Genomic DNA, 27,165 nt, shown 5'->3' with positions numbered 1-27,165 from the left:
CTTGTTCTCTTTGATTAAGATAGGGCTTAGACACAGTCAGTGCTGCCTTGTGGACCCATATCAGTTTTCTGGTTGTTGTTTGAGTCTCTTTGCCCATGAACAGATCCATGCTGGTGAAATTTTGCCAATAGGTATCTAGCTTTGCTACTTGAATATAGTCAGTGGAGCTTGAAAAAAATCTAGAAGGTCTAGAAGGGATGGGGAAATAATCATGCAAACACAAGGACCTGCATTTGATCCCTAGTACCTATGTGCAAATGCATTTGTCGTGGCTTGTTTGTAGTCCCAGGGCTGGAGAAGTAGAGAGTGATGGATCTGTGCGGCTCTCCAGCCAGCCTAGGCTCTTCCATGAGTCTCAGAGTCCTTTGAGAGACTTTGAACCCAAACCCAAAATGGGATGTTACCCGAGGAATGGCAACCAAGCTTGAAATCTGGCCTCTATATGCAGGCATGCCCATGTGCATGTGTACCTGTATACACAGTAACACACATGCGCATGTGCACACAAACAGCACTCATGCATACATGCACACACATGCACTTGTGCATATACAAACACACATTCAGGCAGATACACACATACACTCATGCATACATGTGCACACATGGACAATGCATACACAGACACACAGACACACACAGACACACACACACAGACACACACACACACACACAGTATCAGCACTATCCCAGATGGGTTGAAGCAGAACCTACATTTTACTAAGTTCCCAGGGAGACTGTTTCTCTGTTCAAGTCTGTGAAGAATGATTTGGAAAACACATGCGCCTGCACAAAATGGGAATTTTATTTTTAGTACCCACCACTAATTGGCACGTGGTGAAACAAATCACTGTTTTTCAAGACTCTCCACTTTCTTCATCTATAAAATAATGCCCTCAACTTTAACCAAGCACTAGAGAGTTGAGAGGCATCAGACCAGAAGGTGCCCATGCGTCAACGGGAATTGAAGTCCTACAGTCTCGCATGGGAAGACTAAAATACACACTTGAGAGGAGAAAATTCACTGTGAAACAAAAATTTGTTTTGTCTCAGGAGATAGGGAGGTAGAAATAACTCACTTGGCTTCCATTTCCAACGGGAGAGAGACGAGGGGTCTTTCCTGCCAACCCTTACATCTTACCATTGCAATATGGCAAGACAAGAAAGATAAATTAGAGCTTTCTAGAACAAAAATGGTGATTCAGAAAAGAACTGCATGCACATAGAAGGGATGCTAAAATTATTTTACTCACGGCACCGTGCTAATGTAGAGGGATGGGAGAGATGGCTCAAAGGCTCAGAGTACTTGCTGCCTTCGCGGAGGACCTGAGTTAGGTTTCCAGCATCCATCTGGAGGCTCCCGACTGTCTACACTTACAGATCCAGAAGATCCGATGTCTTCTTTTGACCTCTGTGGGCACCAGGCATGCGTGCACATGGTGCATATACACATATTCAGGCAAAACACTCAGACACATAAGGTAAATATTTAAAGGCCATTAAATAAAAGCCCAATCCAGAGAGGTATCACTGTCAAAGCTTGAGCTCATATGGCCACCAATGAGGTCGCGGCACAGTGGTACCCGCAGAGGGTGACCCTGCAGCCCTGGAACAGGTACATTAGTCTTGAAGGACTCCTCCTCTGCTTCATCGTCAGGGCCAAGCTGTATCGCTTTGGGTCTCCGTTTATACTATGTTTCCATTTATCACTGGTTTCTATTGTTATTCTAAGTTCATTTTATGATTCCATAAAGACCTAGCTGATAGCAGCAGTAAAAACAATACAAATCCCCTGTCTGGGTTGTAGACTATGGTTGAGTGAGTCACAGGTATGTCCCCTGAGCATCTGGTAATAAACACAGTGTACATCTCCTAGGTTAGAGCACACAAGAAACTCAATAAGGTAATAAGATATTTTCTTTACTTTCAATGTTCCTATCTCTTATTGTCGTGAAGTTTGTGAATGATTTCAGAATTATATTGAGGTCAGAAATTAGTCTTACAGGTTCTGTTTTGTCTTTCTTTCTTTTTCTGAGGAAGAAGAACTAGACTGGAGACTTGTTTTCACTTTTCAAGTGGTCTCTAACTGGACACATTGTCTCCATCGTCAGATTTTGTTTCTGGATAGCTTGAAGCATAAAGTACTTATTACATTACAGATGAATTACAGAGGATAGTGTATGGACTCTTAGTTACCCAGACAGGTTCACTTTATTTAACACTGTTAATGTGAACATTAGTTATATTAGAGTATTAGAGTATTAGAGTCAAATTAAACACACACACACACACCTTTATATTTATACTTTCATGATGAGTGACCCAGAATTTAAATTAGGGAAGGAAATTGTGTGTGTGTGTCAGTAGGGATATAGCTTCTGATATTAACATAAAGATTATATACTTTATATAGGCATATTAAAAGATAACACAAATTATCCAAAAAAGAAATACTATCATTTTCTTTTAAATCTGGAGAATACAATTTGTTATTCCAAACCTTTAAGGTTATTTTTATCTTCATTGATTTGATATCTTTTGATATAGATGAATTATCTTACTACAACTTTACCCTGGCATAATTATTCATGTGCCATATTAGTGAACAGAAAATTCTGCTTTTAACCCTGTCTTCAGTAACTTCTGCCTGCTGAGTACTAGGAGATTCAATGAGACAATTACTTAGCTTTTTTTTTTCATGTTTGTTTATTTCTTAATGTGAGTTATGCAGATGTTGCTTATGAAATAAATATACTTAAGAATTTTTAGATAGAGCCCTACCTGATTAGCTATGAAAATAGGTTATAACAGGTTATGTTTCCTTGTGTTTTTGGCAAGTCTCAATCCTCATGCTGCTTTAGGAGTCCCGTGCCTTTGCCTGTTTTTTTTTTTTTTTTTTTTTTTTTTTCTGTGAAATGAGATCTTGCTTTATAGCCCAGGGTGATCTTGAGTCTCCTAGTTTCCTATCTTTGCCACCCAAAAGCTAAGATCACAGAGTTTGGCTCTATTTAGTTTTTTTAAAGGATTTTATGCTGTCTCTAGATTATCTCTAGGACTTAGGAGCTTTTCTGTGAATACATCTACTATCATGAGAGCTTATACAAGTCTACTTTAGTGTTTCAACACTATCTTGATATACTTCACCTAGCGTCAGATTGACAGTTCAGTGATTTGTAGTGTGCCCACAGAGTTGTACAGCTGTTACCACAGCATGATTAGAAAACATTCAGCCCAATGAAAAGAAAGCCCTATGCACTGTATTATTTTATTGTATTATATCATCATATCATCATAAACATCATCATCATCATCATCATCATCATCATCATCATCATCATCATTTCTCATTCCTGTCTGGGGCCTCAGCATCCCACATGGCTCTCTGTCTCCATGAGTTTGTTTGTTTTGGATATTTTATATAATAGAATCATAAACTGTGGTTTTTTTATGACTTTAAAAAAAATCACGATTCCCAGTTTCATCCGTGTTGTAACACTGAGGGTAATTCAGCATTTTATTGCATCTTTTCTTTCCTTTCCTTTCCTTTCCTTTCCTTTCCTTTCCTTTCCTTTCCTTTCCTTTCCTTTCCTTTCCTTTCCTTTCCTTTCCTCTCTCTGTCTCTCTTTCTTTCCTTAAAGATTATTTTTTTAATATTTTTATTTTCTATATTCTTTGTTTACATTCCAAATGATTTCCCCTTTCCCAGATCCCCCCTCCCCATATGTCCCACAAACCTTCTTATTTGTGAGTACACTGTCTTCAGACACTCTAGAAGAGGGCATCGGATCCCATTACAGATGGTTGTGAGACACCATGTGGTTGCTGGGAGTTGAACCCAGGTTCTTTGGAAGAGCAGTCAGTGCTCTTAACTGCTGAGTCATCTCTCCAGCCCTGAGCATTCATTTCATCTCTCTCTCTCTCTCTGTCTCTCTCTGTCTCTCTCTGTCTCTCTCTGTCTCTCTCTGTCTCTCTCTCTCTCTCTCTCTCTCTCTGGTTTGGTTTGGTTTGCTAAAGTTATTTTTTTATTTCAGGACAGCTTTCTTAACATTTTCCCATTTAAATTTAAACTATTCTTTGGAAATTCTTAGTTTGTATTAAATATCATTGAAAGTTAAAATATTTGAAAGTAATTATATAAAATTTAATTGCTTCAACTTTTCAAATTCGATGAGTAATTGCAAAATATGAGATTCACCATTGGCACCTTTTTAATTTAAACCATACTTTTTGTATTTTGATTTATTTGCATGAAAAGTATTTTCTTTCCTTTAGATATTTTGTACCATGCATATCTTTTCAGGTCTGGGTTACATTACCTCCCTCATGGTGATATTTTCTAGTTCCATCCATTTTTGCTTGTACAGTTCATGATGCTCTTGTTTTTATCAGCTGAGTAGTATTTCATCGTATAAACATAAACCACGTTTTCTGTATCCATTCTTTAACTGAGGGACATCTGGGCTGTTTCCAGTTTCTGGCTGTCTTACGTGGGCACCAGTTATGTACCCCAAGGAAGCTCTGATATTCCACCAATCACGCACTGATATTCACTTTCAGCAGAAATTTCTTTTTTTTTAATTTTCTATATTCTTTGTTTACATTCCAAATGATTTCCCCTTTCTCAGATCCCCCCCCCCATATGTCCCATAAACCTTCTTCTCTCCATCCATTCTCCAATCACCTCCCTCCTTTTTCTCTGTCCTTATATTCCCCTCCAATGCTAGATCAATCCTTTCCAGGATCAGGACCCTCTCCTTACTTCTTCATGGGAGTCATTTGTTATGCTAATTGTGCCTTGGGTATTCAGAGCTTCTGGGCTAATTAATATCCACTTATCAGAGATTGCATTCCATGTGTATTCTTTTGTGATTGGGTTACCTCACTTAGGATGATATTTTCCAGATCAAACCATTTGCCTAAAAATTTTGTGAATTCATTGTTTCTAATTGCTGAGTAGTATTCCATTGTGTAAATATACCACATTTTCTGTATCCATTCCTCCTTTGAGGGACATCTGGGTTCTTTCCAGCTTCTGGCTATTATAAATAAGGCTCAGCAGAAATTTCTTATGTGCACATGTCACTGGCCATGACATTGCTCAGGGACATAATGGTGACTATCAAACACTTCTCAAATAAAACCAAAGTCTCCCATTCCATTCCATCCATGGTGATTGCAGAAGGTCTCACTGCTTCCTAAACAGAAAAAAACTGGACAGTTAATCCCGCTCAGTTTGCAAGGTCAGTCTTAACAAACATTCTTCTCTCCTGCTGCTTTTCTCTTGAAAGAGGAATTATAAGCCATAAGCCTGAGGGTTAGGGATTGTGGGTGTCTTGGCCTACAACTCCTCTCCCCCCAATTCATTCATGATGAGGTAGAAAGTAAAAAAGCAGAAATGATCAACAAATATCTCCTTCCCAAAAGCTTCCACTTGCCCAGCATGTGAAATCACAGGTCCTTTCTTTCTGGCCACACCCTATTTTTTTAAGGCTGTAACTTTTACACACTTGGCTACCTATGATCATCTCTTTGGTAGACTGGGCAGTCTGAGGTGGGAAAAAAAATCTCTCCTCAGCCAGAATTAGGATAACACTGGTAGGTAGTGCGTTCTCCTCAGTACACACACTTCTGGACAAACTCAAGAATCATTTAATAACTAAACAATGTATATTCTGTTTCCCTTTCTCACATGTTATTATACATTTAGCACCCTCCTTCCTCCCTGCCCCCCCCCCCCCATGCATGTTTAAGGTAGAGGATCACTTCAGTTGTCTTTCCTAAGTTCTACTCTGTTGTTTTGCTTGTTTTTCTTTATGTTGCTGGCTAGTGTTCCATTGTATGAACCCCTCCACACCACGTCCCCTTTATCCATCCATCTATTGATAATCAGTTGCTTAGTTCTTCTCTCTCTCTTTTATTTTTTATTTTTGTGAACAAGGCTGCTATGAGAGTATATAACTCCTGTGGGGACACATTTTTATTTCTATTTAACATAAATGTAGAGGTATAATTGCAGGGTCCTGTTGTCATTGTGGCATAGGGAGGACAATCGACCTACTTTCTAAAGTACTGGCTTGCTTTTTCATTCCCACTAATGGTTAATGAGATCTCTTATCTCTCTATATCTTTGGCCACACTTAACTACTATCTATCTTCTTTATATTAGCATTCCTGATAAGGATGGCGTGATATCTCTCTGTGGTTTGGATTTTCATTTCCCTAATGACAGAGGTATTTGTACTTGAATTCATTAACAAGAGTTGACTTTTGATTGTCCCACAATGCCTGGGGCCAGAAGTCTATCTTTAGAGATATTTTGATACATTTTCCTCCCCTTTTTGATACTATTTGATTAAGAGTCAAGAAGCCACTCTGGGCCAGGAGTTGTGGTGAATTGTCTTTAATCCCAGCACTCAGGAGGTAGAGGTAAGCTGATCTCTCTCTGAGTTCAAGGACAGCCTGGTCCTCCTAGGTTGCTCAAACAAAAGAAAAAAAATGCTTGCTTGGTTAACACTTTAAGCCAGTTGTTAGAAACAACTTGCTCTCTCAGGTAAGTCAGAGGACACCTTATCTGAGGTCAATGGGCAAAAGCTAATTTTTAAGCATTTCTAATTGTAGAAGAGTAAACTGTGATGTAACCAAAGTTTCCAGGTGCTGGTATCCCATCCTGTCTTAGTTGGGGTTTTACTGCTGTGAACAGACACCATAACCAAGGCAACTTTTATAAGGACAACATTTACAGGGCTGGCTTACAGGTTCAGAGGTTCAGTCCATTATCATCAAGGCGGGAGCATGGCAGCATCCAGGCAGGCATGATGCAGGAGGAGCTGAGAGTTCTACATCTTCTTCTGAAGGCTGATAGTAGAAGACTGACTTCCAGGCAGTTAGGATGAGGGTGTTAAAGCCCACACCAACAGTGACACACCTACTCCAACAGGGCCACGCCTACTCTAACAGAGCCACACCTTCTAATAGTGCCATTCCCTGGGCTGAGCATATTCAAACTATAACACCCATATTATCCTGTATGTCTGCCTCAAAGCCTGTTTTGATCAGCCACCCTGCTCCATGATCACAGTGTGCATAGGGACCTCTCTGAATCTTTTTTCCCACCACAGAACTGGGGACATATACTCTGTGGAAGAAAGAAAACTCATTATGCACACTTCCCAATATAGTTTTCAGGAAACTAAGTGTACTGGTTAGTTTTGTGTGTCAACTTGACACAGGCTGAAGTTATCACAGAGAAAGGAGTTTCAGTTGGGGAGGTGCCTCCATGAGATCCAGCTGTGGGGCATTTTCTCAGTTAGTGATCAAGTGGGGAGGGCCCCTTGTGGGTGGTGCCATCCCTGGGCTGATATTCTTGGGCTCTATAAGAGAGCAGGCTGAGCAAGCCGGGGGGAAGCAAGCTAGTAAGAAACATCCCTCCATGGCCTCTGCATCAGCTCCTGCTTCCTGACCTGCTTGAGTTCCAGTCCTGACTTCCTTTAGTGATGAACTGCAACATGGAAGTGTAAGCTGAATAAACCGTTTCCTCCCCAACTTACTTCTTGGTCATGATGTTTGTGCAGGAATAGAAACCCTAACTAAGACACAAAGGAACGATGAATTGAAATTCTCTATGAGGAATGAAAGACCAGCAAAGAGTCAACATCTCTTTCAGGAGCTGCTACTGGCATTTAAGGGCCCCATTACCTATGATTGAAAACCATCTCCAGTGTAGTTTCAATGGGGACATATTGGCCCCTTAGAATGAAAGGGCTTCAAAAGGAGAACTAGCTTCTTTCTAGTTTTTAGGATACTCCTGGAAAACTTTTAGCTCACACACCACCATGTTTAGTTTTTGTTTTGTTTTCTTTTTCAGTAGAAAGCATCTCTGACAGCTCCTAACAAATGTTCTAGGATCAAGTCTTCCTGGCCCCCACTGGCCTGCCTATTCCAGAATAGTCTACAGAGGCTCATTTCTCTCTAGACTCTGAAGGACTGAGGCTGGATAGGTGTAGTTAAAAGGGGACAGATAGCATGGAGCAGGTTGAGAAATGCGAACTGTCTTTCTACAACCAGCAAACAGACAGGGCTTCTTCCTCAGAATACACTGGGAAGGTACCTAGGGCACCAGATAGTTCAGACTTTATGGTAAGCATTAGGTTGTAGGGCTTGTCTGTAAGGTAACCTATCTGTTTCACAGGTTCAGAAACAAAGAGGAATTTTGTACCTAGATGAATTATCTCCGAGTCTCCCAATATGTAACTTGGAGGGTATTTGGATGCAATACTGATCTCAGAGTCCATGTTGAAATGATTTAAGACTGTGTGTGTGTTTGTGTGTGTGTTGGAATTAGATCCATGTGTTTTCTGTATGAAGAAATATGGATTTTAAGGGGCTAGGTGTTGGCTGAATTGTGTCCCACAAAAAATTGGTAACATTGAAGTCCTACCCATAGCTCTAAAGTCTCTGAGCAGAAGGTCAGTGTGTGGCCTTACTAGGATACATCACAATTATACATCATCAAATGGTTTGAAGTCTCTGGTATAGCAAGGTGGCATGGTATGAGTGGTCAGACACACAGCACCACTGCCCTAATACTTCTAGAGACCAGAAGTCTGAGATGAAGGTGTGAACAGAAACCCTTTAGGACCACAGTTCCTGATGGTCACTCTTTGGTTGTAATTGGCTTTGCTGATACTGATTTTTTTTCACAGAAGAAATAAAATCGTCTGAAGATGATGAGATGGAAAAACTGTACAAATCATTGGAGCAGGCCAGCCTATCTCCTCTTGGGGACCGGCGACCTTCAACCAAGAAGGAGCTGAGGAAGTCTTTTGTGAAGCGATGCAAAAACCCATCCATAAATGAGAAGCTACACAGGATCAGAACCTTGAACAGCACATTAAAGGTGAGATGGACTTAGCCTGGACCTCAGAATGTATGACTGCGAGACGCGAGGGGAGGTGGGAAGGGAGGCAGGCAAAGAACGGCTTGCTGTGCAGAGAGACTCAGGGCCATCTTAGAGTGCTTGTGTGGGAGGAGTGAAGAGCAGAGAAAGTGACATCCTTACACCGAGATGCCTGTGACTTTTTTATTAGATATTTTCTTTATTTCCATTTCAAATGTTATCCCTTTTCCTGGTTTCCCCTCCTCCTGCTCACCAACCCACCCACTCCCGCTTCCCTGTCCTGGTGTTCCCCTACACTGGAGCATCGAGCCTTCTCAGGACCAAGGGCCTCTCCTCCCTTTGATGTCCAACAAGGCCATCCTCTGCTGCATATGCAGCAGGAGCCCTGGGTCCCTCCATGTGTGCTCTCTGTCACCAACACAGTGGCATCCATGCATAACAGACTATGATTTTACATTCAGTCTGATTCAAAGTTTGAATTCCCAAGTCCCAGATGGCAAGGATGGTGTGGTGTGTAATTTGCTCTTGTAATTTTGTGTCTACCACAATACTTGGCTCAAAATTAGATAGAGCATTCATCCATGCATATAGTATATTTTAGTTAAACCCTCTCCCTCTCCTGTTCCTCTTCTATCACATTTTTTTCCCCTCAGTCCTCTTTATCTTCTCTATCTCTTGCTTTAAAACCCACTGGCTACACTTAGTGCTGTGTGTGTGTGTGTGTGTGTGTGTGTGTGTGTGTGTGTTGGGGGGGGGTAGGACCATCAGCTGCAGCGTGGGTGGCCTCTCAGGTCATATCCTTGAAGAAAACAGACTCTTCCTTCCCTATCTTTTATCCATTACCTGTCTCTTTTCAGCGAGATGGAGCCTGATGAGCCCTTCCCAGGTCCATGATGGGCTTTGCGCTGAGTGAGCTTGATCTTGTTAAGGTTCAGTCACTGTTAGTTTAAATGTTCATGTGCGGAAAGTACTATTCCTCTGCAGACATCCACCATCACTGCTCTTAGGATTGTTTGCTGATGAGCAAAACAGAGCTTCCTTTGGCAAAAATAAGCAGTAATTGAAATCAGGATGTCACCATTCAAGGGCAGAGAAGAGAATTTTTACCTCTCTCTTCTCTCTTCTCTCTTCTCTCTTCTCTCTTCTCTCTTCTCTCTTCTCTCTTCTCTCTTCTCTCTTCTCTCTTCTCTCTTCTCTCTCTCTCTCTCTCTCTCTCTCTCTCTCTCTCTGTGACTCTCTCTGACTCTCTCTGAGACAGGGTTTCTCTGTAGCCCTGGCCATCTTGGAACTCACTCTGTAGACCAGGCTGGCCTTGAACTCAGAGATTCACCTGGCTCTGCCTCCAGAGCGCTAGGATTAAAGATGTCCACTATTAGCAGTCAGTCGGCCAGGAGAATATTTTCAAATTGTCAAATTTTCAAATTGTTAGCTGTAGGCCAAGAAGCAAGGTGAGTACTGGGTAATGGAAGGCATACATTCTGTGATTTAAAAGAACCAAACCAAACCAACCAAACCAAACCCAGCAGATCCTGTCAATTGAGAACAGGGAGAATGTGCAGGATGCCTTGGAGCTATTTTCAGAGACCTTTTCCCCCAAACAAAGGGTTCCTCACAATAAGAACTGCTTGTTTTTACCTTTAGGCTATAATACCAGCAAAGAAAGGGCAGGGTACTGTATAAGGTCAACTTCAATTCACTGAAGACTCATAGGTTCTGAACAGATCCTGTAATTTAATTTTGAAGTGTGCATGTCCTTTCACAGTAGAAATGTAAGAGTCCTTTTCCAGGAAGAAATTTCAGCAATCATCAGGACACTGCTGAGAGAGTTGAGTGGGGATTGGTCATCCCAGTCCGACATCCCAGTTAGTCAAAAGAAAAACCAGTCAAAGCAAGAAAAACAAAAAGAGGCTTGCAAGGATGTAGAAAGGAATGCATCAGTTTGGCAAAGAAACTCCAAATTCACAGAAATTCTCCAATAGTGATGAGGAGACACGGCTAGCATTCATTTTGTAGTGTGTTCAGGGCTGATTAATGCGCTGAGCTATCGAATATAATATGCCAGAGAATGTTGCGATTTCACTGCCTTGTGGGAAGAGCGACTTTGTCATCGGAGAGCTATTTCCTTGCATATTACCATGTACCAAGCACCATGCTGGGTCACCATGACCATGGCGTGGCATGCCAGGGGACAATGGAGACAGGAAAACAGATGGTTAAAATAGAGTGCAATAAGAGGTGGGTGTGTGCTTTGGGAGCCTTAATAGCCCAGAAGATGGAAGTGACTGACTGACTGTCTAGGGTCCTTACGTTTAGCTGGCAGCTGGACCACTAAGGGAGGATGGGCAAAAGGCCCTCAGGGAAAATATACATCTAATGGGGGTGGGTGATCTGCTTTGGTTGGCAGCAGCAGGCAGTAGAAACCAATGGGATTATGGGTAACTCAGAACATCATAGGAGGAAGACTGTGACTCCAGATTCCATAGACAAGCAGACTGAAGAGTCTAGATCTTGACTACACCCTGTGTTGTCTGACAAAAAACCAACCGACCAACCAAAAATCCAAAGTCATTTATGAGCCTCTTGTTTCCTGTGACATCTTGGTCTTCATGGTTAGGCCGTGCAATGGATGACTACAGTGACCTCTTTTCTCCCAGTTGGGAAGCCTTCTATCTCCAGTCAACTCATGGCCCTGAAGCTCAGGAGCTTCAAGTATTCCTTTAGAATACTTGTGGCACCGCAGATTGGACATGGCTTGGGCGTGGGATTCTTCTGTTTGGTCTTGTGCGGGTGTGCCATCAAGGTATCCCACAGGCTGTTCCATTTCTCCACCCAGGGATGTTGGCATCACAGTTCCCAGGAATCGGTTCCTTACAGATTACTGTACTGAGTACCTCAGCTGTGGTCCCTCTGCTGAGTGGAGGCTGACTTCAGGTTCTTCACAGGTAGACTGTGGAGGGCAGCTCACAGCTGAACAGCTGATTTTCCCCAACCAGCAAAAAGCCAGCGACAGTGAGCAAATCAAGTCAACCCAGTTGTGATAGCTAGACCACATTTCTTCTGTGATGTTCTATTGGACAGCAGTTGGCTATTAGGGCAACCAGTAATCTAGATGAGGGTTCCACAGACAAATGAGTCTCAGGAGACAAGGGAAAGGTAGGTGTCTTCTCAAGGGTTTTTTCCTTAAACCCAATTTAACTGCTCTCTGCTGAGTGGGAACTTTCAGTGACTCATCTGGCATTAGGGAAGTATCATGCTGGAGGTCTGTGAACTGTAGCTCATGTTTTGTTGCCCAGTGACCCTCAACAGCCAGTTGGCCACTGTCCTGTGTAACCTGGCCATGTTGAAAAATAACAAGGGCTAGGTATGTAACTCCATGGTAGAACGCTTACTAGCATGCCAAAGCTTTGAGTTTATCCCTACTAGCACTGCAGAACAAACAGGACAAGGTACCAAAACAAACAAACAAACAAACAACCCCCCCCCCAATGAATAATCAAACAAGCAAATCCACTACTTGTTATAAAAAGAAACAAAGAACAAGCCATAACTTATTGAATGGATGAACTATGTTGTGTGTATATTTAGTCATGAACAAAGCTATCATAATGATTTCTTAGCTATTGGGAAGGCACACAAGTGGGGCTTCAGAGATAGGTACTGGGAGAGGGTCTTTTCTTGACTTTGGAGTTGGTTAAGGAGTGGGCTCCTTTTTGAGTTAATTTCTCAACTCCAAAAGTTTGTGTTGGTGCAAATTTCTTTACATATGCCGCACTATGATGAAATGTTTATTTAGAAATACGTGCAATCCAGAGTATGGGCAGGTAAAGGCACCAGCAAGTACAAAGATCTTAGGTTTATACTTGTCGTATTTGACATGACAATCAGCTGTTTAAATAGAGCTAATGGTAAATTTAAATGAACATGTATGCAGTTTAAGAGAGAGATAAATCCAGGCTCATGGAGGTACAGACTACAGAAGCCACCAAGAGTGTCAACACACACAGAAGAGAGGTATGGGCAAACACTGGCACTCCAGAACACTCCCTGGTCAAGAGTTTGGGTAATGAGAAACTGGCAAAGTACCAGTCAAGAGACAAGGAAAATCAAGATTATAGCATATTATAGAAGCAACCAGATAACCATGTTCAAGGTGGAGTGCTGGCCAGCAGTTTTAGGTATGTTGATGAAGATGAAGATGAGTAATTAATCCCTGGGTAAGCTAACATGGACGTTCCTGATGAGCAGCCCTGGAGGAGGAGGTTTGGTGGAGCTGTGGGGATGAAAGCCAGGCAGGACAGAAGGAAGACTATAAAGAAATGGATACAAGGGAGGAGAGTAGAGCCTGAGCCAGATTGGGGTTGGGGAGACGTTTCAATGTAGAAGAGAGAACTACTCAGGCAGGTCAGTGAGGACTAACAGGACACACAAGAGTGAGTGAGGACTAACAGGGAGCACAAGAGTCAGTGAGGACTAACAGGGAGCAGGAGAGTCAGTGAGGACTAACAGGGAACACGAGAGTCAGTGAGGACTAACAGAGCACAAAAGTCAGTGAGGACTAATAGGGAGCACAAAAGTCAGGACTAACGGAGCACAAAAGTCAGGACTAACAGGGAGCATGAGAGTCAGTGAGGACTAACAGGGAGCACAAGAGTCAGTGAGGACTATCAGGGCACACAAGAGTCAGTGAGGATTAACAGGGAGCATGAGAGTCAGTGAGGATTAACAGGGAGCACGAGAGTCAGTGAGGACTAACAGGGAGCACAAGAGTCAGTGAGGACTAACAGGGAGCACAAGAGTCAGTGAGGATTAGCAGGGAGCACGAGAGTCAGTGAGGACTAACAGGGAGCACGAGAGTCAGTGAAGATGCCAATGGAGATGGGAGACTTAGGAGTCATTGCATAATTTCCAGAGCATGTGAGAGGCTGTGGTGGCCAAGTGGAGAGGGTAGCCTGTGTTCAGAGAGAGAGAGAGGGAGGCCGTGGTGCCCAGCACAGACCCTCCCTTCTTCTGTATGAACAGGAAGGCAGGCACTTTGTGTTCTTGCTGATGTGGGCAGTGAGAGAGGGAGGCTTGCGAGCGCTATCCTGGTTGCTTTCGTTTCCCAGAAATACAGAATGAGGTGATTGGCTAGGAGTGGTGGGAGGGAGGTTTGCAGTTTAATGAGAAGGCCTTTCTTTTTTCTTTTTTTTTAGTTTATGTGTGTATATGTTAGTGTGTGTATATGTGTATGTGTTTATATGTATGTGTGTATGTGTGTGTATGTGTGTGTGTGTATGTGTGTAAACATGTCTGTGTGTCTGATCAGTCGCCATTCATTGTTTTGTCTTTTCCAGGACAGCTGGCCTGCTAGCTGCCATGCATTCTCTTGCCTCTGTTTCCCATCCCACTGTGGGAACACCAGGATCGCAGTTCCATGTTATCGTGCCTGCCTCTATATGAGTTCTAGGGTGCAAACTCAGGTCTTTATGATTGAGCACTTGGACTTCTTTATGCATTGAACCTTCTTCTAGCCTAAGTAAGTTTTAAATAGCCATTTGGCAAGCTGGAGAGAGAAAGAATATGGAGTGATTACTGGGAGGCTCTTGGTGAGCATCCTTTCCTTGGAAGTGAGGAGGACAGCTTTATTATTACTAAAATCTCATGATTCTGTACTAGGTGATATTCTTCACAGCCATATGATATAACTCTTCACAGAATTCACTAGGGCTGTCTCCTTTCTGCTCCTGTTTCCTGCCTTCCCCTTCCTCCTAAAACCCTCCCTAGTCCTTAGCAATTGCTCTTCTACTTTCATATTGATTTCTTAAAGTTTTTTTACATATGAAGGAACCCATTGGATGCTTGTGGTTCTTTATTTGCTTTGCTTCCACTTAACCCAATGCTTTTTCATTCTGTGCCTTAGATGACAGGATTCTATTCTTCTTAAGGGCTGCATATATTTGAGTTCCTGCAGGCCAGTGGTCCTATCAGACAAACATATCTGTCTCCTTCAGTTCAGAAAGGGAAGGGTCCCCCACCCACCCTGACTGTTCAGGATGAGAGTGCTGCCTGGTGGTCTTGAGCTTGAGATTGGAGCAGTGGGCAGGACTGTGGCATTTGGGCTGTGCAGATGCTTCCTGGGGTGACAGAGATGGGTCTGACGGTGAACAGGTGCTTACCGTCTCTGTGGCACAAGCCAAGAGTAAGAGGATGGAAGAGAGGCATTTTCTGTCATCTTCAGGAGGCTTGGCTAATTAGTTAATGAATCTTGTGTGGTCCATGCATGTGACTATGTGGGTGTACACAGGTGGAGGCCAGAGGAAGAAGTGAGGGGTCTTCCTCTATCACACTGACCGTTTTGCCCTGAGACGGAACCACTTGTTGAGTCTGAAGGGGCTTTTCTGTGAGGCTGACTGTACACGGAGTTCTCCAGTTCCACCTGTCTCTGAGCTCAGTGCAACGCTGAGGTTACAGGCACAGGCAAACCGTCCTGACCTTTTATGTGAGTGCTGATGATTCAAGTTCAGACTGTCTCAGGGCTGCTATTGCTGTGATGAAACACCATGACCAAAACCAACTTGGGGAGGAAAGGGTTTATTTGGCTCTTACTTCCACATCCCTGTCACCACTGAAGAAAGTCGGGACAGGAACTCTCCGGGCAGGAGCCTAGTGGCAGGAGCTGATGCAGAGGCTATGGAGGCGTGCTGCTCACTGGCTTGCTCCCCAAGCCTTGCTCAGCCTGCTTTCTTATAGAACCCAGGACCACCAGCCCAGGGATGGCTCCACCCACAATGGGCCAGGCCCTCCCACATCAGTCACCAATTAAGAAAATGCCTTACAGGCTTGCCTAAGCCTGATCTCATGGAAGCATTTTATCCATTGAGGGTCCCTCTCTGATAACTCTACTTTGTGTCAAATTGAATTAAAACTAGCTGGCACACAGATCTTCCAAATTGCACAACATGGAGTCATTACCCATAGAGCCAACTCTCCAGCCCCTTTTAGGCTTTGGGACAGATGTCTAAATAGACCACAGTGAATTTTAGGCTCTGTCCTGGATGGGAATAAGAGCATGAAACTAAGGGTGTTTGGCTGGAGTTGCAGGCTCACAGTTTTCCACTGAATTTGATAGCTGACAGTAAGTATAAGCTGGGGAGTTGTAGAGGAAGATTCTCCAGGTAGCTGAACACTTTGGAGGTGTAAACCAGCCTTGTGTGGGTGAGAAAAAAAACAATGGGCCAGGACTATTTTTTCTTTATTGTTTAATCCTTTTTTACGGTCCATTCTTCACCCCCCTCCTGGTTTGCCCGCTCCAATGACTCCCCATCCCATACCCAGGCCTCCTCCTCTCCATCTCTAAGAGGATGTGTGCCCCACCCCCACTCACCCCCACCTCACCAGACCTCCCTACTCCCTGGGGCCTCAAGTCTCTAGAGGGTTAGGTGCATCTTCTCTCCCTGAGTCCAGACTCGACAGTCCTCTGCTGTATATGGGCCGGGGGCCTCATATCAGCTGGTGTGTGCTGCCTGGTTGGTGGCTCAGGGTCTGAGAGATCTTGTGGGTCCAGGTCATTTGAGACTGCTGGTCTTCTCATGGGGCTACCCTTCGATACAGGGAGACAGCATGGTGGTGGAGTGGCAGCAAATGGAGCTGGGGTTCTTGAGAGCATGGTGCATGAGGAGGGAAGTGAAGAAGAAGTCTCAGCATATAGGCTGTAGCAGTCCTGGGCCAGTGTTACTTATTGAACTGCGTGTGCCCAATTGGCACCATGGTTCTAGAGATGGAGAAAAACCAATGAATAAAGAAAGAAAGAAAATAAATAAAAAGAAGAAGCCACGTGGTTGTGGTGTACTTCTGTAAGCTCCGTACTCAGGAGGCTGAGGCAGGTGAGTCTCTGAGTTTGATGGTAGCCGGCCTATAGATGGAGTTCTAAGACATACAAGGCTACACAGAGAAACCCTGTCTCAACCAACCAACCAACCAACCAATCAATCAACTCTCTTAAAAATAGATCAAGAATTATGGTTGCTAGAAGCTGGAGAGAGAAGGAGAGAAAAAGGATGAGGAGACCTTGGCCGATGGGTACCAGATGATAAAGGGATCATAGACATAACATCTGGCATTCTGTTGCATTACAAAGTGGCTAAAGTTAGTAACAATACAACGCATGCTTCAATAGGCAAATGGGAGGTTTTGAAATGATGACACAGAAGGTACAGATATGCTGATCTCTTCGGTGATCATTATATAATACATGTGTGCACTGAAATTCACCCTATAGATTTGTACAATTGTGTGCCAATCAAAAATAAATTTAATTTTTAAATGAAAATATATATGTATATATATATATACATACATATATACACATACATATATATTCATTCTTAGGTTAGAGCCACACCTCTGCTTAGGACTCTTAAAGCTGTGGACAGGCACCTGACTAGGACATTGTGAAGATGTGGTTAACAGGATTTCTCACCTGGGAAGGGAGTTAACATCAGAGCAGGCATTGGCAATATTGGGGCTGTTGGTACCAGGCCTACCCTGTTCCTCTTCACTGACTTCTGCCCAGGAATCAGAGCCTGGATCCAGCCTCCTGCTGAGACCCTCCTCTCCTCACAGCTACAAAAAGAGACTTCCACCTCTCCCCACATGGGCTCTGCTTCTTTTCAGAGAACCCTACAAACAGATTTCTCTGGTGCGGCCAGAATCACTGCCACCAGTCGCCTGCCCGTCTGTCTGTCTGTCCGTACTTCCGTCCGTCCGTCCATCCACCCGCCCGCCCGCCCGCCCGCCTGCCTGCCTGCCTGCCTGCCTGCCTGTCTGTCTGTCTGCCTGCCTGTCTCTCTGCCTGTCTCTCTGCCTGTCTCTCTGCCTGTCTCTCTGCCTGTCTCTCTGCCTGTCTCTCTGCCTGTCTGCCTGCCTGCCTGCCTGCCTGCCTGCCTGCCTGCCTGCCTGTCTGCCTGTCTGCCTGCCTGTCTGTCTGCCTGCCTGCCTGTCTGTCTGCCTGTCTGCCTGCCTGCCTGCCTGCCTGCCTGCCTGCCTGCCTGCCTGTCTGCCTGCCTGTCTGTCTGCCTGCCTGCCTGCCTGCCTGTCTGTCTGCCTGTCTGCCTACCTGCCTGCCTGCCTGTATGTATGCCTGCCTGCCTGCCTGTCTGTCTGCCTGCCTGTCTGTCTGCCTGTCTGTCTGCCTGCCTGCCTGCCTGCCTGCCTGCCTGTCTGTCTGTCTGTCTGCCTGCCTGTCTGCCTGCCTGTCTGTCTGTCTGTCTGTCTGTCTGTCTGTCTGCCTGCCTGCCTGTCTGCCTGCCTGCCTGCCTGCCTGCCTGCCTGCCTGCCTGCCTGCCTGCTTGCCTGTCTGTCTGTCTGTCTGTCTGCCTGCCTGCCTGCCTGCCTGTCTGCCTGCCTACCTGTCTGCCTGCCTGCCTGTCTGCCTGCCTGCCTGTCTGTCTGTCTGTCCATGGTGTTAATAAGTCTCCTAATAAGCTTCTCAGTCACCAGCAATCCATCTCAGCACCATCTGGAAACATCTGGTCCCTTCGCAAACCTAACAGCTGTCAGGGCAGAGTGACCCACTTTTGGTGGGTGCCACTTATCTTTTTACTCTATTCTTTTACTTCAGATTTGAGTGACTGTCCACGAAGCATCGATAAGTTATTTTGTACTGCCATGTATGCTGTCCTGGTGGTAATTAGGTGTCTCAACTTTGAATAATAAACCATACTACTCATATATAAATTTCTGGGTTAATAGAGTGTGACTTACTGAAATATTTAAAATCTACAAAAATTAAAAAGATAGATTTTTGTTACCTTGTGACTCAGGTAAAGTGTTATGTTCGGATTTTACTTAGTGAGGTTCGGACGGTGAGTGAGGTATCTTCTGTGTACAGTATTAATTGAGCCTCAGGAGATAGATACATCCAGTGATACACTAAGATGGAGTTCCCCCTGTGGTGTGAGATAATAGAAGATTGAGGGGGAACATCATAGAAGACAGACTGGTTCTTTCCCTGACTTGGAGGTGAATATATACAGCCTCTTATGGTTCCCACGTGCGAAGGGATGTTGGAGCCTGACCTCAGGCATGTCGAGAGATTAGACTATTAATGTGTAAAAACCACATTGGTAGTGTTGCAGCCCATGGGTCCCTGTGTCTGTGAAAGGGCTGAGGAAGGTGAACCCTGCAAGTTCACGTCCACACACACTCACCGATGCCTCTTTCCTTCCTGTTTTCTTCCCGGCCAGTGCAAAGAACACGATTTGGCTATAATCAACCAGCTGTTGGATGATCCAAAGCTGACCGCCAGGAAGTACAGGGAGTGGAAGGTCATGAACAGCCTACTGATCCAGGACATCCATCAGCAGCAGGACCCTCAGGACCCTGAAGTCACCCCTCAGGAAATCACGAACCCCACCTCTTCTGACTGTGTGGACAACTCTCTTTGAGCAGATGTGCGGACCCCACCCCCATCCCTGTTACTATCCCATTTTGCAGGATGCTCCCAAGGGCGTACGTTCTGCTTACAAGGAAACCTCAAACCTAGTTCCTGAGACATCATCCCTCCCTCCCAAGGAGGCAGCCCAGGTGAAGCCAGTTCTGAGGCAGTGGGACTCCTGGCTCCCAGATGTTGCCTTCCTCAACACTGGAACGGAGTGACAGAGTTCATCTGACCAGGCAATTCGTCTGTGCTCCTCCTGGGCGCTGGAAGGAAGACCAGGCTTTAGGTGGGATGTGAAATGGGTAAACCACCTCTTTTTGCTTTCCAGAGAATTACAACCTGCCATAGACAAAAGGCCCAATTTTACTAGGGACGATAATTCATGTCATTATTTTGTTTTGCAAAAGAAGCATGTAGGACTCCCTTTGGTGGGCAGCGGAGTTCTGCAAAACGTTGCAAGTGGAGGAATTTCTTCCTTATTAGCTACTGAAAGTGGACGCATGTTGGCATCTGCGGACACAAGGCTCTTCTTAATGTTGCGGTTCTATTTGATGAGCACTTATTTGCAGAGTACAGCGTGGTGGGGCGGAGTAGAGCACAAGGAGGAGGCGTGTTTCCTGTTCCACTCAGAGGACAGCTTCATAAGTTCATGCTTTGCCTAGCGCAGGGCATGCAGTTAATATGCCCCTTCCTCACAATGTCTAGGAGACAGACTATCACATGACTTTTGGAGATGCCGTTCCTCCACCCCCAGCTTCTCTGATGTTAATACCCACTGTAAGGAATGTTCTATTGAGTCCATCCCTGCCTGTGGTGCCTAGACCCAGCATGAATTCATGTCCAGTTTTCCTGGGATCCAAATTCACAAGGTCATTTCTGAGTAATTGTTCTGAACTTGGAACAGAACCCAGACCAGCAAGACGACAACAAAACAGTTAAACGGGATCATTTTATTTTTGTATGTTTGTGTGTCAAATAGTGTGAGATGTGAATGGTGATCTATGTTTCTTATTTAAATATATTTATAGAAATGCAAATTATAGTGTTCTAAAAGAAAGTGTACTATTATGTGTTGTTCAATATATATATACATATATATATATTCTAGAGGCATATCATTTTTGCTTGAGAGAAATAGGTATAGTAGCAACTTACTGGAATTGTATTGCACTATGATGTATGAAGTCTGCTCAGGAAATCTCAAGAGAAAACCGCAAGAGCATGGATTAATAATTACTAATTTTCTAGATGCTTTCTTTCTATTACAACCCCACCCTTAGTTCCAGAGATCTTAAATTTCAATGCCTGTTATGCCTCGTTTTCTTAACTAGCACCTTAGGTTAGCTCTTCTATCCATAAAGGTTAAGCTCTATGATAGCTGGTTGCCATGAATTATAGACCCAAAGGAACACATCTCACTAACTCTTGGGTCAAATAAAATAGAAGTAATATAATTCCCAACTAAATATTCATAAAACTCAAAGTTTGTCCTTAAGGAGTTCTCAATGAGAAACTATATTAACCACAATGACAGCTTTTAAATCATAACCTTAATTCACTAAGAACCCATGTGAGTCTCACCTGCCCTTTTTGTTGACATATATATTCATATCATGGCATCAGATGTGACTCAACAAATTCAAATGGAAGTAGCCACCTGATCTATATCTATAAAGTAAAATCGAAGAATTGTTTAATATTTCCCTGTACTTTACCAAGACATTTTTATATACTGAAATGAAAAGCAATCCTTGCCTTAAGAGATTAGAGTTAAGAGGAAGCAAAGAGAAGCTGGAAGATTCACTAGGTTGAGAGACAAAGCCTCAAGATGGCCCCAGAGAGGACCTGCTGGGTTCTCCATCTGCATCCCATACAGTTCCAGGCGCTAATGCCTGTCAGGATTGAGTCCTCCTGTGGCTAGCTGCTGTTCTGTTCGGAAGGCAATGTTTCGAAGTTCACACTGAAAGGAAGCATTGGGGGTGGGGGTGGGGGTGGGGGATGAATTAGCATTGGAACAACCTTACCCTGAGAAAAAAAATGAAAAAAATATTCACCCATGTCTTTTATTAGCAACACCAATTTACAGACTTCCATCTTCCCCCAAGTCAAAGCCCCAACCACTTTTTATGAGGGCTGATGGCTGTGTGTTTAAATGTTTTACTTTGGCTTTTCATTCATACATGTTTAACTGACCTTTGAATGTCAACTCCTTTAGTAACATTCAGATCTAAAGGCAAAACTGGTTTCTGAGATTGCTTGACCAAGCCTTAGGTTCCCCCACCCCCACCCCCACCCCAGGGAACTTCAAGAAAGCCAGAGTGGAAGTTTCTGCTTTGGTGGATCCAGCCTGCCGATGTTCCCAAGTCAGTCTCAGCCAGGTTCTGACCTCCTAGACATGAACCAACCACTCCCTGTTCCCCAATTCTGTAAATAAATACTTTCTCACTCTGTGCTAGGTTTAGTTAAGGAGTAAGGGGTGCTTCTGGGGGTATCCAGCCTCAGAGCTCTGATCATAAGAAGACAGACAGGAGTAAGCAGAAGAGTGGGTGACACTTCTGGAGATCCCCCAGTGAAGAGAAACCATGAGGAACTTTCCCTTGGTCTCAAGTCTCTGCCCTGGTTCAAGAGATTTGGGAACTATAGATATCATCTAGTTAATGGCTGGGAAATGGGAAGTGGGAGCCCAGGCGAGACTCTTGACTGTGTCTCTGGAATATACCAAAGCATCCATCTTAGGACACCAGGGGTGGATCTTTGAGCATTAGTCTTTCAGAACCTATGGCACAGGTTAAGGAAGAGGTTTCTCTGGGGACTTTTGGGGGTTGGGGAAGCTGGGAGGAGGACTTTTTCCATTATTTGGAGGATGTCTGTCATTTGTAAGAGTTCTTAGTTTTCCCCATTGCTTTAATCTGAAGTTAGATTCAGAGTCCCAGAAAGATGCTGGAGCAAACAGTTCCTAGGAAGGCAGTCTGACTCCAAACCTGATGTAGGATGTAGGAGGTGACTGCCTTCCTAGGATTCCAACAGGCCAAGAAAGAGATCGGGTTTGGAGTCAGACTTTTGGTGCAAATCCATGCCTTATATTAGAATAGCTCTGTGAAGTCTGCAAACTATGTGTTCCAGACCCACTTCCCTGCATCCTTCAACCCCATAGGCTAATCGGGATGATTGTGAACTATGGGTATAAGGAAACGCCTGGCTCAAAGCACCACGTGGTACAGCCAGAATCCGAGTTTGAATTTCAGGTCAGTCAGCCCTCTCTGCGGAGGAGGAATGAGTGTCTTGGCTTAGCCTGATGGGGAGCAAACGGTCTGACTTGGCTCCTGTGCCCATCACACTGGGTTCCGCACACCCGGCTGCAATGGCTTCCGCTGTATCCCCAGGGGCACTGCTGTGAGTGAATAGTCTCTCCCTGAAGGTCACTGAAGTGGCAGTGCCACTGGCTTTTCTGAGAACTGGTGCTTGACCTGATTGTTGTTTCTTTTATTCCTTTCTATGAAAGACACTATGTTACCACTGTGAGGACTTTAAAGGATAGATGTCTTTAAGGAAAATGCTTATTTTTTTCTAATTTTTCCTTTTGAGATGCGACCTGTCGTGTCAGGTATCAGAGACTTAGGGATTAGAAATGAGTCATGGGATTGTGAAGAGGCTCATTTCCTCAGGGAGGCTTTGCACCCCATCGTCACGGAGAGGGAACAAAGAAAAAGAAAAATAGTTTTCAGTCTTTTGAGGAGAGGTTCTCTACTGATGAAAGCCATATTTAATTTTACCGACACAGGCTTCTTTGTAAAGAGAGAAAGACAATATTTTGATACAGCGATGCAAATGATCTAGGTACAGAGGCTGACTGTTCAAATGTCACATTATGTTGAAGCGGTACTGTGCCCAAATGCAGTTTTAGAATGTAGTTCTGCTTCTGGCTAACAGAATAGGATATGTAAAGATTTCTAGTCTCGTTCCAATCAAACACTTCTGTATACTCAACCACAAGAGAAACTCAATCCCGGATGTAGGAGGTGACTGCCTGCCAAAGGTTTTATCACCCATAATAGTAAAAGCCCCTCGTGTTAGATTTTTCTCTAATCTCTGTGAAATGGATGGGTTAGAGGGGGATGTTCCGTTCATGGCACGGGGAAAACGGGCCCTGCATTTAAAAAGAAACGTTTCCATTTCCCTTGTTGTAAAGAAACGTAGTTGCTCTGTATTGATGTCTCTTTAGCTTTAGTCCAAAGGGAAGCATGCCCCGTGGAGACATTTAACATCCTGTAATAAAAACCATGGTTTAAGTCACCATATGTTCTGCTCTTGCATGGTGGGGTTGGGGTTCCACATGCATGGTATGGGGCAAGGTGTTAATGTGAGGCTGATACCTTATCTGTCATTGTACTTTTGGTCATTGTCATCTCTCTGTTTTTGATGAAACTGAAAACACGAGGAGGCATGCCTCATCTCTCCTGTTCCCCGTTCCCCAGGGTGACTTGTAAGATAAAGATAAAAAGCAAACTGTCTAGTAAAATGGAATGAAAAACAAAGTCGAAATACACTCCTTGTGTTCATTTTCTGCCTTTTGTTATTTTTTCTCCCTTGAAGACAAAAATAAACAACCCCAAACCAGCCAGGCAAACCACCACCTGCAAAACAATGTGAAAACACTAACCTGTAGCTGGGTTTTTGATATTCAAGCAAAGGTTTTTCTGCCCTCTGGTGGTCATAATGAAGATAACAGATTCTAGAGTTGATGTGATTTTTAAAACAAAAGAGAATTTTATATTGGGACTTCTTTCTACACTAACCTTTGTGGTCTTTGTCAATGTCTTTCATTTTACAGACTTACTAACATGATTATTTTAAAATGTGTCACTGGTCCACAAAATTTGACTTGTCTATTCCATTCCTTAACATTATTGGCCACCTACATTGTTTAGAGAATTTTTTTTGAAATGCAGATTTAAGAGTTAGGACAAGCATTACACAAGCTTATTAAAATACAAAGAATATATCAAAACAGAAGAAGAGATTGCTTTTCATTTCTGCCCACTGACCACAGGAAGCTGGCCTGTTTCAGACCCGTTTCACAAATCCCAGGTTGCAGGCTGCACAGATGATGGCGTAATTTTCTTCTCTTCTCTCAGTCCCTTGCCTTTCAGCCAAATACCATTCTTCTTCAGCTCCATCCTGTCTTCAGGTATTTTGAAGCATCCGCAAGCCTCACCCAACCAGAAGCAGTAAGTCTTAGTTTAAAAAGGATCTAGGCAGCGGTGTAACTCAGAGGTAGAAAGCTTGTCCAGTTTGCACAAGGGACTAGGTTTGATTCTTCATGCTACATAAAGTGGACAAGGAGATGTCTCACAATGATGACAGAAGGCTCCAGAAGTTCGGTGTTATCCTCCGCATTGATTTGGATCAAGGCCTGAACTACATAAGACCCTGCCTCCAAAGGGAGCTGGGACCCATTAGCTAAAGACCGGAAAAGGATTAGCAAGCAGCAGAGGCACACTGTTTCCAGAACAAACTTCTTTGAGTTTCCAAGTGCTACTGTGGCAGATTGTCAAAGTGAGTAGCAGACACACATTTGTTACTTTATAGTTCTGAGGCTGGGAAGCTACCACTGGGTCCCAGTCTAAGGTCAGGCCTTGGAAGGATGGCATGTTTTGTGGGCAGATGGGAGGAGTTATTCCCCAGAGTTTTCAGAAGTCACCCATGTCTCCTGCCTCTTTGTCTCCTTCCTGTCTTCAAAGTCGACAATGTCCTATTTCTTTGTGCCTCTTTAGTCACACCTTAGGCTGAACCTTCGCAGTATCTTTGTGTCATAATGGACCTTTTGAAAGATCCTAGGACAGACAACCTGTCAAGTTTATCTAAACTTTTAATGCTCATTCGTCTTCAGTTCCTCTGTATAGCCTGCTCACCGGTTCTGTGTGATGACATTTGCCATAAATTTCCATTTCAAATATTCTGTGGAGTCCTCCATAGGTCATCAATATCTGCTGGAGAGTCTGGGCTTTTAAACCTTTAACAGGATTGATTGAAAGTCCTTTGTAACGACCTGAATTTGATTTTATCGAGGTAGGTTCCTGCCTGGGAATATCCCTGGCTTTTGCTGTCACAGGTATTCGGATGCAAAGGCTGTTCAGTAACCACGTGAGCCTTTTATAATGTCCACATGTGAGGACAGAGAGGGCAGTGTTGCTGGCATTTGCCGGATGAGAGGGGTAAATGGCTGAGTAGCCTTTGAGTGCCACTGATGCCCGGCACAGAGAAACAGGCTGTAGTCCATTTGCAATTTACTGCCAAGCCCTGGCATAAGGTTGTTTGGCAGCCTTCAAAGAAATAGTCACAGGGCAGAAAGAGTTGAAAGCCAGACACAGGGCTAAATTGGACACATGAGAGAACTTCAAAGAAGACAAAAATCTTACAAGAGAAGGAATGAGCCTAAAAATTGAGATGGAGGATGTTGGGTTTCTCCAGAAGCATCAGATTCTGCAAGAAGGACATGCCTCCTTAGTGGTAGGTATAGGCCTCTGACCCTTCACAAGTGAAGACTTTTCAGATTATATTTTCACATGAGGCACGTGCTGCACAAGATGATGTCTTGTCCTTTCCAACAGCAAGACAGTGAGGGAACTACTAGGCTCTTTAAAAACCTTGGCTGTTGTTGGAGGTTGGAACAGCGGTTGCCACAAAGAATATGCATCGGGTCAGTAACAATGTGGATGATAGCATCCTAGAATTGCAGCAGCGGCCAGATGGCCCAAACAATATGAGCAAGGAGTCAGAATTACTGTGATGGCTACCAGTTTGGAAACGGTGGCCCAGGGTCAAGGTTGTTACCAGTCTTGATCAAGAAATTGCCAGTACTATAAGTTATGCCAAGATACAAGGAACTCTAGCCATCAGGCTGATGATATAGAGAATAAGATTAGATATATGACTTCAGAGAATGAGAGTTAAGTATTTTAGGTCCAGGGGGCGGGGCAAGTCAGGATCTATCACTCAAAAGTAAAGGGAAGATGACTGTGTCTTGAATTTCTACCCAAGAAGGATGCACTGTGCTCGGTGAGGCCTGTCCAAGCTTTCAAGGCAACAAATCTCTACAGAAGAGTTTTCTGACTTTATTATGTGATATGAAAGTATATTACTTTTGGACAAGGATGAGTTGTGTGGCAGGAGCAAACTGCGCATGTGTCAGATCTTACACCAGGAGAGAGGTACACAGTACAGAAGGCCACAGCATGGGTTCACTGGAAATTAATATTAAAATGAGAGCCATAGCACAGATTCCAAAGGCTCTGAGTGAGACCACAACAAAAAAGAAAGGGTAAAAAAATGCCTCTGGCATGCTGTAAGCCCTGGCAGAGTGTCCAGTCAGGGGCACAGGTAACTTTGTAGCCAGAACTAACCCTCAAGATATAGGTACTACTAGATAGTCATTTAAGGTAGCCCAGAAGCAATCCATTATAAAGTGGAAATGGTACATTCAATATTGGTTTAAGTACCTGTCTTAGCTGGGATTCCTACTGCTGTGATGAACTACCATGACCACAAAAAGCAAGTTGGGGAAGAAAGGGTTAAGTCTGTTTACAGTTCCATATCACTACTTATCATCGAAGGAAGTCAGGACAGGAACTCCAAGAGGGCAGGAATCCGGAGGCAGGAGCTGGTGCAGAGGTCATGGAAGGGTGCTGCTTACTGACTTGCTCCCCATGGCTTGCACAGCCTGCTTTCTTAACCCATGGTGACACTAGCCCAGGGGTGGCACCACCCACAATGGACTGGGCCCTTCTCCACTGATCGCCAATTGAGAACATGCCTTATAGCTGGATATCTCATGGAGTTATCTCCTTAATTG

General features: G+C 44.0%; 1 protein-coding gene across 4 annotated transcripts in view; it reads left to right on the top strand.

The window, feature by feature from the left end:
• Positions 1-23,872, top strand: part of Ipcef1 (interaction protein for cytohesin exchange factors 1) — a 152,403-nt gene extending 128,531 nt beyond the window's left edge. For 3 of the 4 annotated variants that reach the window (XM_052169904.1, XM_052169903.1, XM_052169901.1), the window contains 2 exons: positions 8,703-8,896; positions 19,120-23,872. In XM_052169904.1, coding sequence (XP_052025864.1) covers positions 8,703-8,896; positions 19,120-19,320 — 395 coding nt within the window. In that variant the 3' untranslated portion in view covers positions 19,321-23,872. The remainder of the gene's footprint in view (positions 1-8,702; positions 8,897-19,119) is intronic. The other variant, XM_052169902.1, reaches the window with a different exon arrangement.
• The last annotated feature ends 3,293 nt before the right edge of the window (positions 23,873-27,165 follow it).

This window comes from Apodemus sylvaticus, chromosome 23 (assembly GCF_947179515.1).
Source record: "Apodemus sylvaticus chromosome 23, mApoSyl1.1, whole genome shotgun sequence".
Taxonomy (NCBI): domain Eukaryota; kingdom Metazoa; phylum Chordata; class Mammalia; order Rodentia; family Muridae; genus Apodemus; species Apodemus sylvaticus.
Note: the sequence above shows the minus strand (reverse complement) of the source record. Positions and strands in the feature narration are given on the sequence as shown.